At 36.8% G+C, this 19,417-nt stretch overlaps 1 protein-coding gene across 4 annotated transcripts in view; it reads left to right on the top strand.

Annotated features, from left to right (window-relative positions):
• The window catches only part of COL14A1 (collagen type XIV alpha 1 chain), a 119,454-nt gene that overhangs the window by 70,132 nt on the left and 29,905 nt on the right, over positions 1-19,417 (top strand). For all 4 annotated transcript variants that reach the window (XM_030489511.1, XM_030489601.1, XM_030489430.1 and 1 more), the window contains 11 exons: positions 447-586; positions 1,640-1,763; positions 3,285-3,428; positions 5,394-5,558; positions 7,035-7,073; positions 7,292-7,430; positions 9,650-9,792; positions 10,762-10,871; positions 12,561-12,719; positions 17,124-17,201; positions 17,448-17,534. In XM_030489511.1, coding sequence (XP_030345371.1) covers positions 447-586; positions 1,640-1,763; positions 3,285-3,428; positions 5,394-5,558; positions 7,035-7,073; positions 7,292-7,430; positions 9,650-9,792; positions 10,762-10,871; positions 12,561-12,719; positions 17,124-17,201; positions 17,448-17,534 — 1,328 coding nt within the window. The remainder of the gene's footprint in view (positions 1-446; positions 587-1,639; positions 1,764-3,284; positions 3,429-5,393; positions 5,559-7,034; positions 7,074-7,291; positions 7,431-9,649; positions 9,793-10,761; positions 10,872-12,560; positions 12,720-17,123; positions 17,202-17,447; positions 17,535-19,417) is intronic.

The raw sequence follows: 19,417 nt of genomic DNA, 5'->3' as shown, positions 1-19,417 counted from the left end.
ATAGTTAAAGTGGTGAGCATTAGGCACTACAGAGCTTAGGGTAACTTTCGGAATAGACTAGTTTCCCATTGGGAACTTCCACAGTTGAGATTCTCTCATCTAGCTTACTACGTCATGCTGGGAGTCTGGGATTGCGGAAGTTCATATGTGACTTTACTTAACAACATAACTAAAAATAAAAATCGTTAGCCAGATTTTAAAGAACTGTTATGGCCTTGGACTATGTTCTGTGACAGGATCTGTCAGTGCAGACCATTCACCCCTTGCAGAGCTCAGCTGGTTCTACACCTGCACTGTAGTCAATGCCAGCAGGTCTGTTTGCTAAAGCATTATGAACATTAAACAAGGGCTTTTCACGACAGTTGCATTTTCTTAAGCAATTTATGAGATTTCCTGAGGATCTGAGGCATTGCTCTAATTCCAAAATACTTGTTTTTCTTTCTCAGTGTGCAAAGCAGCCAAAGCTGACCTAGCGTTCCTGGTGGATGGGTCATGGAGTATTGGAGATGACAATTTCAATAAAATAATTAGCTTTCTCTATAGCACTGTTGGAGCTTTGGATAAGATCGGTCCTGATGGAACGCAGGTAATCAACATATAGAGAGATGGAAGGTGCATGGACTTGACAGGGTGTTTTAGACTAGCATCAGAAGTGAAATGAATAAAAAAGTGATTGACATCATTTCACGGTTCTTTTGAAAATATAAACTTTTTTTTTTTCAAGATCATCTTTTATACAGATCATATGCTGAAATTCATTATATTAATTTTGCTAGGATGAAAGCTGGGTATCATTTCTGTCTCACTGTGATGTTTATTTCTAAATAAGCTAAAAATGGCATTGATAAGGAAAATTAAAGGTCCGTTTATTTAAAATCCCACGCTTTACAAAATCTACAGTGCTTTAAGTAAAATATAGTATTTACAATGATTGTTATATTTATGTATTTGTGTAGAGAGATGCCTTTTCACTCTTTTTTGCTATACAGCTGTTTCCCCACAATATTGTCTATGGTGCTTTAGAAACTTATGGAAAAGCTTAAGCTTAAGCACATGAATAGCTGTTTTTAAAGCAGGCACACTACTTACAGAATGTCAAGTTCAATATATGTTTTGTGAGTTGTAGGAGCTTAGTGTAAAATATTGAAATACAAGGTCTGGACTCATGTAGCATCGTATTTGGGAGAGGCAATATTTCAGAATATATTCCTGCAGCTTTCTGCTGCTTGCTTCAGTATTGATCCTTAACTTACGTTACTTATGTGCAGCTATTAATTCATGGAGAATGAATAAAGTGCCTGAAGTTCTGTGTATGAGTAACTGTAAACTGTGTATGAGCAGCTGTAACTAGGATTTTGCTTTTGGGCTTGGTTTGAGAGTGCTTTTGCCAAAGTGGGTATTACTCTTTTCATCCTGTTTGCTGCAAAAGGAAACCAGAAAGTGTTACATGGTTGCCAAGGCTGCAGAGAGTAAAAATAAACTTTATTTAGTGAAAGCTTCTTAAAGAGAAAAAAAATTTCTGGCTTCAGTTTAAGGATGAAGCAAAGTTACAAGAGAAATCCTTGTTTTAACTGTCCCAATTCACTTTTTGCTTGTACACTGGGTGAAGCTTTAGTAATGAACACATCTTTGTGCACAGGTGGCAATAATTCAGTTCAGTGATGATCCCAGGACAGAATTTAAATTGAATGCATACAAAACAAAAGAGACTCTTCTTGAAGCTATTCAGCGAATATCCTACAAAGGAGGAAATACAAAAACAGGTAAGAAAGGTCATGATTATGATGCAGATTTTCTTTGTGCAATATTTATTTCCCATTTGCTAGGTGGTTTAATATATCAGTACAAAACTAGTGAGAGCATGGTATCTTCATACCAGAGGTGATTGGTTGGGCTTCAAAAAAATCTTTGTCATCTGCAGTTTACACCCTTCACCCTCTACTGCTGGGTATTCACCCTCTGACCAACAGGGCTGTCAAGGGTCAGGGAGGAAGGGAGAGAGGCAGGTAGGCAGAAGAAAATGACTTTGTGGGTTGTGGAAGGTGGAATGGGGAGTAGTATGAAATCAGCTTGGCAAATGGAAAAGTGGAATGGAGCTTGCAGAGCATGTAAAGAAGTGGCCAAAGTCAAAGGTCTGTTTGGTTATAACCCAGGACAGTTTCGACTCAGTGGTATGCTGAAGACTGGGCTGGGGGAAGATGTCTGTTAACTGAGTGTAGCTGCATTGTAATTAATCCCTTAAGATAGCTCTCTGATGTGAAGAAATTAAAGATGAGTGCTGAAAGGGTTAAAATCTGTTGTAGTTGGAAACTCTTTACTTGAGAAAATGCTACAATGGCACTTTCAGTTGTATGTGGACTGTGCCTTACAATCCAGAAGGGGAAGATTTTGTATCTTTAACCTGCACAGAATACCCTTTCGCACTGTCATGGTTTAACCCCAGCGTGCAACTAAGTACCACACAGCCACACACTCACTCCTCCCACCTCGGTGCTATGAGGAGGAGAATCAGAAAAAGGTAAAACCTCTGGTCTGAGATAAGAACAGTTTGATAATTGCAATAAAGTAAAAGTATAATAATAGTAGTGATAGTAATAATAATAGTGATAGTAATAAAAAGGCAATTAACAAGAAGAGTGAGAGGAATAAACCCCAAGAAAAGCAAGTGCTGCACAATACAATTGCTCACCATTCACTGACCGATACCCAGCCTGACTGCAAGCAGCAATTGGTCCCTTCTGGGTAACTCACCCCAGTTTATATACTGGGAATGATGCGCTGTGGTATGGAATTCCCCTTTGGCTAGTTCAGGTCAGCTGTCCTGTCTCTGCTCCCTCACAGCTTCTTATGCCCCTCCTCACTGGCAGAGCATGAGAGACTGAGAAGTTCTTGACCAGGCTAAGCTCTACTTAGCAACAAATAAAACATCAGTGTCCTATCAACATTGTTCTCACACTAAATCCAAAACACAGCACTGTATCAGCTAATAGGAAGAAAATTAACTCTATCCCAACCAAAACCAGCACACCCACATGTCAGGTTCTTGATCTTCACCTTCTGGATTGAGAAATAGAGGCCTGAAAGAATTAGATTTTCAAAGGTTAAGCTCAAAATTAAACTATTCTAAATCTGTATTTTAATAATTACAGAATGCACCAATTTACAGACTACCTGGGACCCAACAAATATCTCTTTTTATTGATGCCTACCATATGATATGAGAAGCCAGTAGAAATTGGGTTTATATCACAGTGAAAGTATGTTGTCAATTTTTTCTGTTTCAGGAAAAGCCATTAAACATGCAAGAGAAGTCTTGTTTACTGGAGAGGCGGGCATGAGAAGGGGCATTCCAAAGGTTTTGGTTGTTATTACTGATGGGCGATCACAGGATGATGTGAACAAAGTCTCCAGAGAAATGCAACTAGATGGTAAAATGCGTGGTTTTAAGAACTATTCACTTTTTCCTTTTTCTCATTAATTTTAGCTTCATAAATGTGGGCATTAGATAAGGGTAACTTTTGTTCCTTTAAAATTTCCAATTTTTAAGAAAACAGACAGAGAGAAACTCAGAATCTCACTAGGATATGGTTAGATTCTGGATTTGTGTGTGTGTGATTAATGCTATTATTTTTCATTTTGGCAGCAGTGTTAAAATTACGTAGTAGTCAGTGGAACTGTTCCCATGATGAATAATTTAGGGGACATGATCCTGCGAATTTGGACCAACATCTTTGAAGCGTAGCCTTGTGGTTACCAGTAAACTGAACTATTTTATTCTCTGTACAAGAGATCCTTTGAAAATTCTTTCATATGTTCTTTTACTGATTCTGATCTGCTCTCATGTTTCACTAATTACCTTTAGGAATTTTTTTTAAAGCACCAGTTTTAGAGCTTTAAGCAGACTCACAGTGTTGTGAGTCTAAGCATAAGAACTGGGTTAGTTGTTGTAGAAAGGTCTCATACTGAGGCTTGTATCAAAATCCAAAAGCCACATGGAAAAAAATTAAAGGATGGAAGAGAGAAAGCTGTCATTCTTTTAACGTGAGGAGATCTAACAAGAAATTAGATTTGTGCTCTTTTATTTGCCTTCAGATTTTAACAGCTATGAAGTTACCAGTGTATATTAGTGATTCCTGAAACCCCGTTCAATCGTTGATCTTGGCTGCCCGCTTGTATTACCACTAGATGCTGAGTGCAGTGCCTTCATTAAGTAAAATCACATCACAATATAGTAAAGCATGCATAACTTGTTTTAAGTAGCAATCAAGAAAACTCTGTGTTTGTGAATAAATTGGAGATTATGTCTGAGCTGAAAAAAAAGTGTTCAACAGTCAGGTGAGTCTTGCAGATGCTTATTTAACTATTGGACTGGCAATGAGCTTGAGAGGAGTTCAGTTGCTGACTGGGATGTGCCATCTTGAACAAATTACTTCCTCTCTCCCATTTCCTTTTGTGCATGCTGTATGTTTAGACTGCTGATAAGTTGGAGCAGGTACTGACTCACATCTATGATAGAGACTGGCATGAAGAGGTGCCGATCTTGGATGAAACATGACAATATTCTTATAAATATACAAGTCTAAGTTTTGTTAAGCTAAAAGCTCTGCAGAAGGTGATGAATGCCCCTGGGCCTCATTCAAACTTCAAGACAGTATTGCTTGACTGGAGTAAATTTGGGAGTGAGCCATGCAAAAACACAATGTCCATTAACAATATTCAGCCTCATGTAGACAGTTTTTTTCTTTCTCTTTTATGGAAAGGAAAGCGTTGAAAAACTTTTAGCTAGTTTGCTGCTCCTCAAACATACAGGATACAATGTCCATTTCACTGAAATCTTTGAAGTCAGGGTCAAATTTCTAAATATATTAATGTAGAATATATAGAACAGATTCAACCAGTGCAGTTAAGTCACTGATGAAATGAGAATGCATGTATTGAGCTGTTCACTCATGAGGCAGCAGTGGCTTGAAAACTCTGATTAATATCTGCCACTGAACAAAATCTGTAAAAGACCTATATGAAATTAATTTCTGTGTTTTGTATTTATGATATACTTGATACATGGATATTTTTGTGTGCAATACAGTATAGCATTAAATTAGAAAAACATTTGAACATATGCTAAAACTTTAAACTACTGAATAATCATATGTCTTCAAGAAAACACTTAAGCTTTAACTTATTAACTCATTAAGCATAAATAGCCAAAAGAAATATCTCACAGAGAATGTATTACATTTATTTTAGATTAAATAGATGCATGAATTTATAATAATAATATTTCCGCCTTCTATTTAATCAGGAAAGGAGCCAGTGCAAAAACAGTTGTGTTCATATTGTATTTCCACTCTATAAATGAATGACTCACAAGAGTGTTCTTTTTTGTTTTACAGGTTTCACCTTTTTTGCTATTGGAATAGCTGATGCTGACTATTCAGAGTTAGTTAATATTGGCAGTAAGCCCAGTGAAAGACATGTCTTCTTTGTGGATGACTTTGATGCCTTTACAAAGATTGAAGATGAGCTGATCACTTTTGTTTGTGAAACTGCATCAGCAAGTTAGCCATTTTGATTTATACTTGCTTCTAAAATAAGTGCCAATTATTGGGCTGTTTGTAGCTATTAATTTTCTATTAAAAGGTATTTTCGATCCTTTTAACATTATTTACTGCAGATGATATAACTCTACTGTTATTTCCATAAAAGATTAAGGAAATGAAGGCTTTTGGACTGCGAAACAATTAATGGTTGTTTGCTACAAATCAGGAATACAGCCATTGGTTGTAAAAAACTTATTTTACATATGAAACACTGTAATGGTTCAGAATTTAGTAATAAAAAGTTAATTATATTTTATTTTCTAGGCTACTTCAACCATCTGTAAGAATACAGTTGGCTACATTCATTATTACTCAAATCACATGGTTAATTTATTAATGGAGAGCTAATAATGTTTGTATTATCAGAGAAAGTAGAAGAGTTGTAGCCTAAGGAAAAGCATAAACCATATCCAAACTCTTTGAAATCTGTGAAAACACCACACTTAGGAAAGACTTTTTATGAAAATGAAGGGAAAGATTCTGGAACAACACCTGGTGGTTAGAGGTCAATAATTCACATGTTTTTAGGTGTTTGCCCTCAACATGTTTCTTTATATATCAGCCAGGAAGTAGGCAGTGTGTAGCTTATGTAATTCATTTGAGATTGTAAGGAGTCCTTGTGCATAGGACTGTGAGCTATCATGAGACTGCGAGTTACCAAAGCTGGGGAACACAAATATGTTGCTTGTGTCTCATTAATTCTTTGGTTTTGACCATAAACTCTACTTTAAATAGTAGAGAGAATGCTGAACATTGAGAATACTCATCAGTAGCGTTTATTGATTACTTGTTCTTCTATTCCAAAAGTAATCTCTGAATATGAGTATCCTGGGGTGCCATATTTGACACCCTGTCTCTAGGTTTATTGATTTCCCAGGGCATCTTTCTGGGAAGAGATTAGTGTGCTTTCTTCCTGGTCATAAGGAAAATATAAACCAGATTTACAGCTATTTAAAATGTGTGCACATATCTTAAGGACTGTGTGGAATTCTGGTCTCTGTTACTCATGAAAGCAGACAATGACAGCTAAAGTAACCGAACTTGAGATGGAGTTAGGTTGGAAAAGGTCATAAGTACAGAACTAGGCTAAAACCCAGTATAAAAGTAACTTTTTTTTGTGCAGCAGGCAATGAATTTGTTGTCACAAGAGGTTGTGAAGGCAGGTTCATAGAAGGATTAGACAAACTCATGGACAACAGATCCGTAAAAGAATATAATATGGGACACACAGGGATGTATCCTTTAATATCTTTGCTACAACCCTTGTGGATCCTGAAGAGCATCAACTTGAATGGAGTAGGAAGTGGCCAGGTTTGCATGCCCTTCCTGAACAGCATCTGCTGTTGGGGATAGAGTACAGGGCTGAGTGGATCATTGCTCTGACACAGTTGGACATCTCTTCTATCCTTAAATATATCTTTCCTTCTTTTCCAGCCTGCCCATTGGTAGTTAAAGATGGCAACAATTTTGCAGGTACAGTATTTTTGTGTTCATTTTTGTTCCTGATTTATGGAATCATTTTCATTACCTGATTTTCACAATACTAGGCAATGAGTTTCCCTTTTTGCAAACAGCTGTTAAACAGATGGTGAATGAAACTCTTTGACCCAACTAGATTTTTCATCTTTTTTTATTTCCTGTAATGCAGCATTAATTTAAATTAATAGAATGTATATTTTGGTACCTTCCAGGATTTAAAATGATGGAAATGTTTGGTTTGGTTGAAAAGGAGTTTTCAGCTGTGGAAGGGGTTTCAATGGAACCTGGTACATTTAATGTTTACCCATGTTACAGACTACACAAGGATGCCCTGGTATCCCAGCCTACCAAGTATGTATTTAATGTATATGTATTAGAATCATAGAATCATATTTATAAAATACATGAAGATAATTGTCCAGTGCAGGCAATTCATTTCAGGGACCAGTATTTTCATGTCAGAGCAGAGATGCTAGAGTGTTTGGTGTCCCAAGTCTTCAAACAGTTTCATTCAAAAATAGCACTAGGTAAGCCCACTGGCTCTTTTGGGTTTCCCACATGAGCCAGTTTCACGCTTGTGCCAGTTTAGCACCTAGGAAATTTCATGCTGGCTTATGTCTGGGCAGATTCCGGCATATAGTACTTTGTGAAAGGTGCCTCTGGAATGCAGGTTGAAGTCTGAGAGAGTTCAGAATGTCTTTGAAGCAGGGGTCAAAATGAGAACCTGCTTTAGCTGTCCTCTGTCAGTTTTACTTCAATCTATGTCCATTCATCTGATTACAGACAAAGATTATCTCCTTATGCTGAATGTGAGCACTGTCTAGTACCTTCCTGGGAGGCAGGACATAGTTCAGTCACAAAGACTGTGTCCTGGGAGAAAAATGGAGGAGATGATGAAGAAACCTCTCATTGAACTTTTACAGTCATTCCTCAGAGAGGATGTGATAGAAAATCTCCATTTCTTCTATGAACAGTGTGTATGTTGTGTGTGGTCCCTCTCAGTCCAATCCACCACTTTTTAGTAAGTGACACCAGAGAAAAGCAGTGGCCCTGCTGGATTAAATATGGGAAGATACAACAAAAAGTGTTCTTTAGCTGAGACAGAAAGAAAAACAGTGGGAAATTACTTTTAAGGTTTACATTAGATTTTAGTCTTTTTGTGTGATTATCCTGTCATATCCCAGTTGAGGCAGTGCTTCTTGGAGCTGTTTCACATTCTCCATGTTTAGTTTCTTCCTAGGGTCTAGATGGGCTGAAATTTCCATGGATTAACATTTCTTGCTTCTTTTTCCCTTTCTGCTTCTTTCTAACTGGATCTGCTGCATTTACATGCTCTTCTCTATTTGCCGCACCAGTCCAATTTTACTGCTTCATTAGGCTTTCACTTCCTTTTACGGTTCAAAGAATACCTTTTTCTTGACAATCTACAGGTATGTCTGAATAATAGTGCACGTTTTTGTCATCACATCTGTGTGCTGGATGTTGTTAATGTTGTTATCCTCTGTGTTTGCCCCACCCTGCTTATCGAATTTTCTTCCATTCTTTTTACAATGGGCATATTGTAAGCCTTTTTTCTTACACTTATTGAGTTCCTACTCTATTTTCTCAATTGGAAATATGCAATGTAATATCACTTTTGATCAGCTACAGGTTCTGTGCAGAATACGTTGCTTATGTATCACATTTAACTCATTTGCCAGCATGATTCATATCTATGCATTTTATATGTGCCAGAAACACTTTAGAGGGAATGGATCATATTTTGGGGAAAAGAAATTGATTAAATAACCACTTTAGGTTTCTTTCCTATCCCTTTGCTATGATTTTAAGGAATCAGTCTAGTCAGTCATTTCAGACACTCATCCATATGGCCCACTTTGGGATTTGACAATGAAAGGTTAAGTTAAACTGCAAGTACAAAATAGAAGATTTTAGGAAACGACATGAAATAGCATACCTCTTTTATATCATAAACTTCCCCTGTCTTCTGCAAAAATTCTAGGAGATTATATTTCTGAATTGTATGATCTCTTTTGACTTCACTTTCTTCTATATCGGCTTTGAAATGTATAAATTAAATTCCCTATTATTTCTAAAGCTTCCTGTTCCAGTGTCTGTCACTCCGAATTTTAATCCCCCAGTAATGGTTTAATAACAAAAGACATGTCTATTGAGATTGGTCTTCCAAGCAATTTCAATTTTCATTGTCTGTCAAACCACACAATAGCAAAAGTCTTGCAAGTGGCAACTGTTTTTTAAAAGCTTTTAATATAATTAATTTCAGCTTTATTTCAAATGGACCTCTGAATTGATCTTCTGCTTTTTTAAAAAAATTGATAATTAAGGGCAATTTTGGTAATTTCAGGGGGAAAAATCCCCTTTCTTTATAAGAATTCTTTTGATGCTTACCAAGTTGAGTAGATTTTGCAAACACTTTTTCATATTGCTTTTCAGTCTTGATTTCCAAAGAAATTTACAGAGTAATAGAAAGCATATTAAGTGAACATCTGGTGAGTAAATCACCAGATTTAATGTTTGTTTCAGTTTAAGAGACATTATTTCTCTTCCAGGTATTTGCATCCTGAAGGTCTCCCTTCTGATTACACCATTACGTTTCTCTTTCGCATACTCCCTGACACACCTCAGGAGCCATTTGCTCTTTGGGAGATTTTAAATGAAGGATACGAACCACTGGTTGGAGTTATTTTAGATAGTAGGTATTTTGTGCTTTATCAGTGACTTTTTCTTTAACTGTATGAATTATTCATTCTGTCTCTAGTAGTATTCTGTCTCTGTATTATTGCCACTGTTTTAATCTGCTGCCAGAGCAACCACCTAAATCTGAATAGTGATAGTCTCCAATGGATGTTTTTTAGATTCAATTTAACTGAGTTTAATTTGGAATTAGAGTCAAATTTTGAATACAATGCTCTCAAGTGGGAGGAATGATACTGAAATCCAAAGAGCTGTACCAGATGTAAAATGATGTAAGGGAGGTACTCATTTGCTTTTAAAATTTCCACTGGTCTCAATCTGATTCTAGTAGAATCTATTCTGATATATGCCAGTGGTACTGACCTGATGGTATATGCAGAGGCAATGCAGTCTGGTGTAGAGCAGACTTAGAGCATGAGACTTGAACTCTTGATGACTCATTTCATTTCTACTTGATTTGACTTCTACAACTGTAAAATAAGGACTATGATTTAGAAGGTTTCCATATTTATAATTAAGAAGATGTAGATCCTAAGATAGCTGTTCTTCATAGCTGCCAATTTTAAAAGACGTGTATTAGTACTCATCTTTCTATCTTTCCTAGAATTTTTTAGATATGTCACCTTAAAATAGGTGGGAATTAGGCATTTAGCTAGCTTGAGGATCTGTGCCTGCTCTTCTTGTCTAAGTAAGTCTCACAGGGAACCAGTGGGAGAGTAGGATCACGTACACAGGGGTGAGGTAGACTCCCAACAGAAAGGTCCAACCTTTCTGTCAAACCAGGAAAGAGCATTTCCTTGAGACAGCTTGTTACTTTCAGGTCAATATATCACTTATGAATGTGTTTTATTAACATTTGATGTGACATCTTTGGTTATCTTCATTAAACACAAAATTGATTCTTTCAAATAACATAGCAGGCCTTTCTTTCCTCTAACACATAGCCCTTATTTTTATTCTCACATAGATGGTGGTAAAACTCTGACTTTCTTCAACTACGACTACAAAGGAGATTTTCAAACTGTGACTTTTGAAGGTCCTGAAATAAGGAAGATATTTTACGGGAGTTTTCATAAGGTTAGTAATGATAACAGGAAAAAAAGAAGCACTCCGAATAAAGGCTTGGGAGTTTTTCATGCTTCGAAGTCTTCTTTCATGTGGTCAACCGCTGCCAAAAGAAAGGTATTTTGAATATTAAGAATCATCTACCAGACTGTCCAAGTCTCTTTGCAATATTGAATTAACATTAAACAAATCATAGTTTCTCTGATGAAGCTGATGTGAGCAATGCTCGTCTTGCGCTTTGTGCCTGTATTTTAGACTTGATTAAAAATACTTGCCTTGAAAAGTAATTTGGAAATCAATTGGCTTTTCCTTGTAAGGTTTGGATTAGAAATGTCACTCATAAAGGAAAGAAAATGTCCAGGAAAAAAAAAATTATCCTTTTTTGACCAGAATTGTTATTTTTAAACATATTTCAAGGGCTATGCCATGTCGAACTTTTCTTGGTTGTAAGAGAACTTGTAACATTCTTTCTGAAAGCAGATGAAATAGTGCTGGGATTGTAGCACATATTTGTTGTGGAAGGTGCTTTTGTTGTTCACTTTTATTCCTGATGTTTGCATCTTGCCTAAACAAAAAAAGGAGACGGTGGATTGAGGGATAGCATTTACAGAGTTTAACTTTTCTGTACTTCCTTTTTAATTGACAGACCAAGAAAGAGAGGGTAGGTCAGAGCTGGGCTCTAATTCTAACTCTTCTAAGTTGTGCTCTGGAGGAATATAGGACACCTCAGCAAATTCACCTCTTTTTCTGAACTTTGAATGATGATTCTTCTTGTACACGTGTTTGAAAGGCAAAGGAGACCTAATTCATTGCAGCTTTTCCATTATTTAGTTCCATCTAAGCCCAGAGCAGAGCAGCTGCAGGACTTCCTCCTGACATTCTCTCACCTTGGACTCCAATCTCCATGTAGTGTACTGGTATATAGAAGACACTGCATTTCTACCAGCTCTTCAGCTGGTCTCCCAGCCCCCCAAAATTATTTTTTCCTTTGCTTAACTGAGAGTTTGCTCATGACAGAACAATTGTGGTAGGACTGTCCTCTCTGCTGGGAATGTCTTTGCTACACCAGCGATGGACAAGAGAGTGAAGTGAAGGCGTTAGGAAGTAACTTTTTTGCTGGGCTTTGTTGTCTGCACTGTGTTTGATGTGATTTGGTTTCTTTCAGTGTAAAAACTTCACTGTGAAAGTGCTGAGTGGTTAATGCATAATTTGCAGAATAAATTTCACTGCTTAGTTTGGTTTTTGCAAGTGGCTATAAAGGATGCATTGGTGAAATCCAATGCTATATAGCAGGATCATACAAGGCCCAGGAACTATTACTGACCACATAAATCAAGGGTTGTTTGGGATCTGAGTGGTATTGATAATATGAAATTATGTAGATTTTTTGGTCAGGGATAAAATATTTTCTTTCTGGAAAAAATACGTAAGGTGTCACTTTGTATGCAGATGTTCCATAAGCAGAAAAATAAACTAAATTCATTAAACAGATTAGAGTCATAGAATAATTCAGTTTGAAAGGGACCTCTAGAGGTCGTCTAGATGACTTCTTATGGACTATTTTCCGAGGTTTATTGGCAAACATGGAATTTGGAATTTATTTTAAAAAATGACCCCTTCCGCCCCCCCTTCCTTTTCCCCGGGAATTTAATAAATCTTATGTGCTCCTTTGTATGTTAAAGCATCTTTTCTTTTGCTTAGTTGCATGTTGTTATCAGCAAGACTACGGCCAAAATAATTATTGACTGCAAGGAAGTGGGAGAGAAGACCATTAATGCAGCAGGAAATATTAGTTCTGATGGCATAGAAGTGCTGGGAAGAATGGTCAGATCCAGAGGACCAAGAGACAACTCTGCACCAGTGAGTAGAACAAGAACAACTCTTTAAATATTAAAAATATCCTAAATACAAGTGTTTGTGATCTTTGCAGTTAGTTTTAAGTTGAAGCACAGTGAACTCATATTTGAAACAGCAAAGTTCCAGCATTTCAGGAATTCTGCAAAAGCCTGCAATAGTTCTCAACTTGGGCAAAATCTGTTTTTGATTATTTTAAAAGGAAATTACTAGGTCATCATTGTTCAAATGTTATTCTCAAATACATATGTGAACACAGTCAATACATTCAGATATGACTTGTGTTCAAAACTTTATTACATAGAGTAAAACAATGTAGAACTTCATTGTCTGGAATAATTTAAACTTTGTTTTGGGTGATAATTATTCCACATGTCTCTTATTCATTCCCTGTTACTCTAACAAAGTTTGCCCTTTAGGTCACTGTCTGTTTATTAAATAATTGAACTAGCTTAACACAGATGATCCCCAAAAGCCTCTGTCTTACTATATCTAGTTCTTTTTATGTTCCAAAATATTTTAAATATGAAAGATCTTCCCCAAGATTAAGTACTTTTCAATTCCTTTGAAATTATTTCCCTAGAAGCAGCAATTGATCATCCTGTTTGCACAGCAACCTATGGGAGCCTTTCCATTTTGTTTCCAGTGTCGTTAAGAAGGTTTGTTTGGATTTTTCAGGTAGATTTAGTTGTTGAAGAAGAACTGACAGTCTGGTGATGATCTTAGCAAGGTTTCTTTGCTGTGCAGTATGGTTTGCTAATTTTCTTTGAACTTTCTTGACCCTAGAATGAGGTTGCCAGAGAATGTGAACCTTGAACTCAGGGCTTGATTGGAATAGGAATGAGGTTTCAAAATTGTATTTATTTGTTACTATATGGAAATACTTTGGTTTAGTAATAAATAAGCCCTCAGAATGTATCTCTGTGTACAAAAAAAGAGCCTTGAGGCTCAAACTTATGGATAATAATTATATGAAGCCTGTAAAGACAATTACACAGAGAAACCTTTGTAGTCGCATTCCAATAGAGAAAGAAAAAGGCAGGCTTAGGAAATCTTGGAATTAGAGAAGGCTTTGTAAAGAAGTGGAAAGAAATGGTGTCTTTTGTTAGAACCCAGGAATCTATAAAAGATAAGTCAGACTGCCCACTCACTGAAAAATTTGGTTTTGTTCAAATGAACTGTAAAACTGACGTAAGGGTACAAATGTGTAGCTGAAGATGAAAATTCTTTGCTCCATAGTACTGTTTAGCTGCCTTTGAGTATTGCCACATGTACCAAATTACAAGCAAGCCAAGAAAGCACCCAAATACCATTCTTTCAAGTTTCCATTCTGCACATTTTTTTTCATGTTGAGTAGAAATTGTGTGAATAGTCACATTTAAACATGAATGAGTTGGTTTCCTCTGTTCCAAAAATTAGAGGACATCAAAAGAAGCTAGTAGGAAGCAGGCTAGAGGTTCTTCTCATGAAAGGTAGATAGATCAGTGCAGGTTCTTGCCACAGAATTTTGTGGGTGCTAAATACTTACATAGATTGCAGGAAAGCCTGGATAAATGAATAAAAGGGAAATATTGGTTGTTAAATCTGGGGCAGGAAATCCATGATCTGAAAGTCATTGGAAAATAGTAGACTGTATGGTAGGAGTATGACTTACACCCTTGTGCTTCATTACATATCACTAGTGCCACCGCTGGAAATAGAATTCTGGGATTTAGTCTTTTCCAGTCTCTTCATAGTTTTAAGAGGCTCATAAAGGCATGAAACAGCAGAAATTCCTTTTTGCAAAACAATCTAAAAAAATGTTTTGAATTGACATGAAGATGGAATTTGTTAATAGCTCTGTAAAGATCTTTTTACATTAGTTGTATTTTCATGAAATGCTTTAATCTTAGTGTTAGAGATGCTTATTACATAAAATAGAAACAGGCAGGTGATTATTTTGGAATAAAATTGTGGATGTTTTGTTCTGAATTCACATGGAACAGTTTAACTTTGCCAGAATCCAGTGCAATCACTTGAATTTAGCAAAACATTTTAATTTCTGGGAATATAATTATATCAGAGTTTGCATTTTTTCCCATCAATGTGTATCGTGTGTGACAGTTCAATGAACAGGCAGAAATAGAGATAGATAAGACAAAAAGAAGGTTAGGCTGAAGGTGTCATGCCCTTTTAACATCCCTTAATAGTGAGGTGTCTCTGGATTAGGCACTCCAGCCAGCTAAAGCAATGAAACCTGACTGTGACATGCAGCAAGTAATGTTCTTTGATCCTTCAGTAGGATTTAATGAAAGGTCTAGCTTTAAAACATTGTTTATTTTGCAATTCACAAACCTCTTTATTGAAGTTTTCTTTTCATTTAAATTTAACTTGTTTACCTCCATGTGCTGCTAGAAAAGTAATGTGTGATGTGTTCTGCTCTTGAGAAATCTTTGCAGAACTGTAGCCTGATCAGGGGAGGACGGGCAGACTTCTCCATCTTATTGGTTCTGCTTGCACGGCTGGATACTTAGAAAGCAAAATCACCACTAATACAGAGAATTATGAATAAAAGTTTAACGGTAGCAAAGAAAGCTTTGTTTAGTTATTTAGCTTGAGTCAGAGCAACCCACATAATAACATAAGAATACTGAGTCATTCAACATTTGGATGGTGAATACAGTGATTCAGAGAATGTCTATTTGCTCTGTATTTTACACTAACAAGCTTTGTCACTGTGGATCTCTAGGTTGCCTAATCCAGAAAAATGGATGCATATATACGCCTATGCAGGACTGCATAATTTTAGCCATTACTGGTAACCTTCTGTTGTTCAAGATAACAGAATAGCTTGGGATAAACTGGGTTATGGAAAAAACTGGCAATATAACTTACTTCTGAACCCAAGTTTCTTTCTGCACAACATTTTCTGAGATGTCTTGTTTGCTTAAGTGTAGCATCACGCAAATGCCCAGAGCCATTCTGAGTCCCAGAGCACTATGTTCATGCATGTTCAAATACCCAGTGCTCAACCTACTGAGTCCTCCCGGAACTAGTAGCTTTGGGATGTGTAGCAAAGAGGCATCTAAGTAGCTCCACGTGGAGCCAGCCTGCATTTGACATAGCAAGGGACACAGACTTGCTGAACTCAGGATAGACCTTTGTGGAGCCAAACCAAGGGGCCAAAAGCTGCCTTCATGCTGTACTTCAGCTGCCTAAGGCATTTAGTATGGATGCAGCTCATGTGCGCCAGCATCTGTAGTACAGCATATCTGCAAACCAGCTAATCTGCTGGCAGGTAAGAAGAATATATATGAAAGTATTCCTTTGTTTAAAATATAACAGTATGTAAGAAAACAATGAGGCAAAGCTGAAGGTGCACATATGTAGTTCGTTTTAACAGCTTTAGAAGCAATGCAGTTTTAAGAAAATACATTCCTTTGTTCTAGTGTTAAAATAATGCCACTGAAAATAATAATGGGAGCAAATCCAAAGAGAGTTCTATCTCTAGCAGTTCCTCAAATTTTTAAACATGTGGGGTTAATTTAAAGGGATGTTCTGTTCCATTCCACTTTCTATTCAATATGCACATAAATGAGGCATGGAAAAAGAATAGAAATAGTAACAGCAGAAAGCTTCATGTCTCTAGACCCCTTTGTTCAGTTCAAGTTCTCTCCTGTAAAGAAGTGGTTTTACCACTGAGTCCTATTCAGTATATTGTTTCTGAGTACATAGCAGCCATTATTTTCACCAAATGTGTGTGTTCTTGTAGATTACATTTTTGCCCAAACCGTGTTTCCAGACCTGTGGAATTTTCTTCTCTACCCAATGTTGTCATGTGTTGAGCAAGCTTTTCACCATCCTTAAACTATCGTTGCCTGGGGATAATATGGGTGGGAGAGGGCATATTCTAAAGTAAAATAAAACTCAAGAAAATGATAAATATTATTTGTGGCTCAGCTCCAGTGTAAGTTATACACTACAGAGACCTTGTCCCAGATAAAATCTGAGCACCAGACCAGTGGGTTAAGAGGAATTACAATTTTAAGAAGCTGAGCTCTCTTTTGCCTGACTCTTAATGCCTCCTTTGCTAGAAGAAGGTATCAGGAGGCACCAGTGGGCAAAATTAAGAATTTAATCAAGGAGGTGGGAATAACCCAACAAATGCTGTTGGTATTTAGCCTTGAACAGCTTGTTCAATCCATTTAGTGTCTAATAGTTCAGACAAGTTGGTTAGAACACACATATTTAGCAGAAAAAATGGCTTTTATAATTTAAGTTAGCATATTTGTGGCTAGCTTCTTGAATTGATAGCCTTTCCTCTGTCTAGCCTGAGGGCTTGAATCAAGGTAGCTTTTCTTGCTGATGGCTCCATTTTGCACTGATTTACAACTAACAGTCATTTTGTACAATACCCTTGTTTTGAAACAGTTGCAGTTACAGATGTTTGACATTGTTTGTGCTACCTCATGGGCCAATCGAGATAAATGCTGTGAGCTTCCAGGCTTGGTAAGAAACTTTTTTCAATAACTGTAGAATTTACCTCTTACTTTCCCCTTTATTGAGACAAGTGTTCTAATGGAATTGGATGGTTAAAAGTTTTCAAAAAAGTCTGCTTGACAGTCAATGAGATGTATGTTTCTAAATCAAGTAGGTGCTTTTGAGGCATCCACACTATGTCTTAGATTCATAAAATTCTTAACTTCTGAATCAAAGTTTTGGACATCATTCTCTTCCTATCTTGACTTTCCTTAGAGAGATGAAGAAAATTGCCCTGCCCTTCCTCATGCTTGTTCCTGTTCAGAAGCTAGTAAGGGTCCCCTTGGACCTCCTGGACCACCGGTAAGGTTTTATTCAGGTTTGTAGTCAACTGTAGCAAATAGTCCAGTGGTCACCTTTATTCCAAGACATGTGAATATACTGCTGTTGTATATCTAATATGGTAAACTAGGGTTTAAACTGTTGGAAAAGAGATAAAAAAACACTCAATTCACAGCAAAGATGCTAAGTAATAAGTGGTAAAAAACCTTTTCACCCAGTCAGTCAAATTTTGAATCGTTTAACTGAGACCTGAAGCAGTTAGGGTAATCTTTAGACCTTGAATCTGTCTGCAGTATTAGTAGATGTCATAGTTAGTGCCATTTATTATTACTTAAATCACCCGCTGTCTGTCTACTCTAGCACATGTGCATTAAATGTAGCTTGGAGTTTAGCTTTCTGAGATGCTCATTTACAATATTCTTATGAATTAAGTATCTGGGGTATGGCAATGCCACTTGCATGATAAATGCCAAAAGAAGACTTTTCTGTCTTAAAAACCCTGCCTAAGTATAATATTTATTAGAAAGCACAACAGAAGGTGCTGGTTGTTCAGAGTCTCCTAGAGGCAGAGAGGTTCCCAGAAGAGGTACCTAACTTAGCTGCTTGCTAAGTTAGCTTGAAATGGAGACCTCTCATGAACTAGTCTGATCTGAGTGTTTCTCTGCTCATATTGTGCCCTGGATGCTCCTAGAGCATGTTTTAAAGAGAAAGAGCCAGTGAAGAATGTGAAGGAAAATGATTTTCGGAAAGGGTAAAAGTACACAAATTACACAAGATACTTGTTCAACAACAAAATTAACTTGCACATAAAATATTCATGTAGTAAGTCCTTGCAGACCTTTATCCTGCTAGCAACTCAGAGGTTAGTGCTTCTACAAGAACTGTTCTTCAAGCTCTGGTACGAAAGCCTAAAAAGGAACTCAGGAGAAAATTCACTGAAGAAGTGTATCTTGAACTAGGAAAATTTACTCTGTTCTGCTATTTGAATGTAGGTTATAAATCAAATATGGAATAAGATTTTCATTTCTGAATATGTGTCCAATTTGTGTTCTGTAAAAAAGACAATGGGATAATTCACACGAAAATCAACTGAAATCGAGTAGTTTGACCACTGTGTAGTCACAGTAAAAAGAAAAACGTTTTAAAGTTATTAGACTGGATGTGTGTCACTATAGTTCAAAACATATACAGATCAGGAATTGCTAAAGCTTACCCAGCAGTAAAATAATGTACTTCTATTTATTACATTTAGGATTAACAATGTTTTGAGTAGCACAGTGCCATGCAAGAGGAGGCTTAAAATCAAGCAGAAAAATCACTGCTTAGGCAGACGAGTATGTGATTCTGGAATTCAGCTTCTTCTAAGTGACGTTTTTCTGCCAGACAGTTAGGTGGCGTAGCCCTGGAAAGAAGTCAGAGGTCTAGCAAAAAGCAGAGCAAAAGAATAAAGTCAGTGTTCATCTCTGTGCCAACCAAAAGTCAGAAAGTCACATGTGCTATGTCTGGTCAGTACTGCTCCAAGTCATTAGAATGTCATGTGACTTTTCTCAAAGCCAAGGATTTTTCTGTTTAAGAGATCAGGATTCTACTGTGTAGCCAATTTTAGACACTAAACTAAAAAAGACACCAAATAAAAGGCTTCCATTTGTTTGGGATAGTAACTCTGGAAATATTTTTTTAAGCTCTTTTAGGAAGTAGGTCATTTTGGTAAAACAAAGTATCATTTAGAGGTAAGATTATCTGGTAGTTTTCATTGCAGGATACTGGTTTTATGGCTTCATCTTTGACAGAATTTGGTCATGCTGTCTGAAGTTCCCCACACAAAGTAGAAGTAAGGTATCACACAAAAGTGATCCCTGCTTTGAAAGGAGAGCTGCAGAACTGGAGAAGGTGAAGCAGGGGTC

This window comes from Strigops habroptila, chromosome 1 (genome assembly GCF_004027225.2).
Source record: "Strigops habroptila isolate Jane chromosome 1, bStrHab1.2.pri, whole genome shotgun sequence".
In the NCBI taxonomy this organism is placed as follows: domain Eukaryota; kingdom Metazoa; phylum Chordata; class Aves; order Psittaciformes; family Psittacidae; genus Strigops; species Strigops habroptila.
Note: the sequence above shows the minus strand (reverse complement) of the source record. Positions and strands in the feature narration are given on the sequence as shown.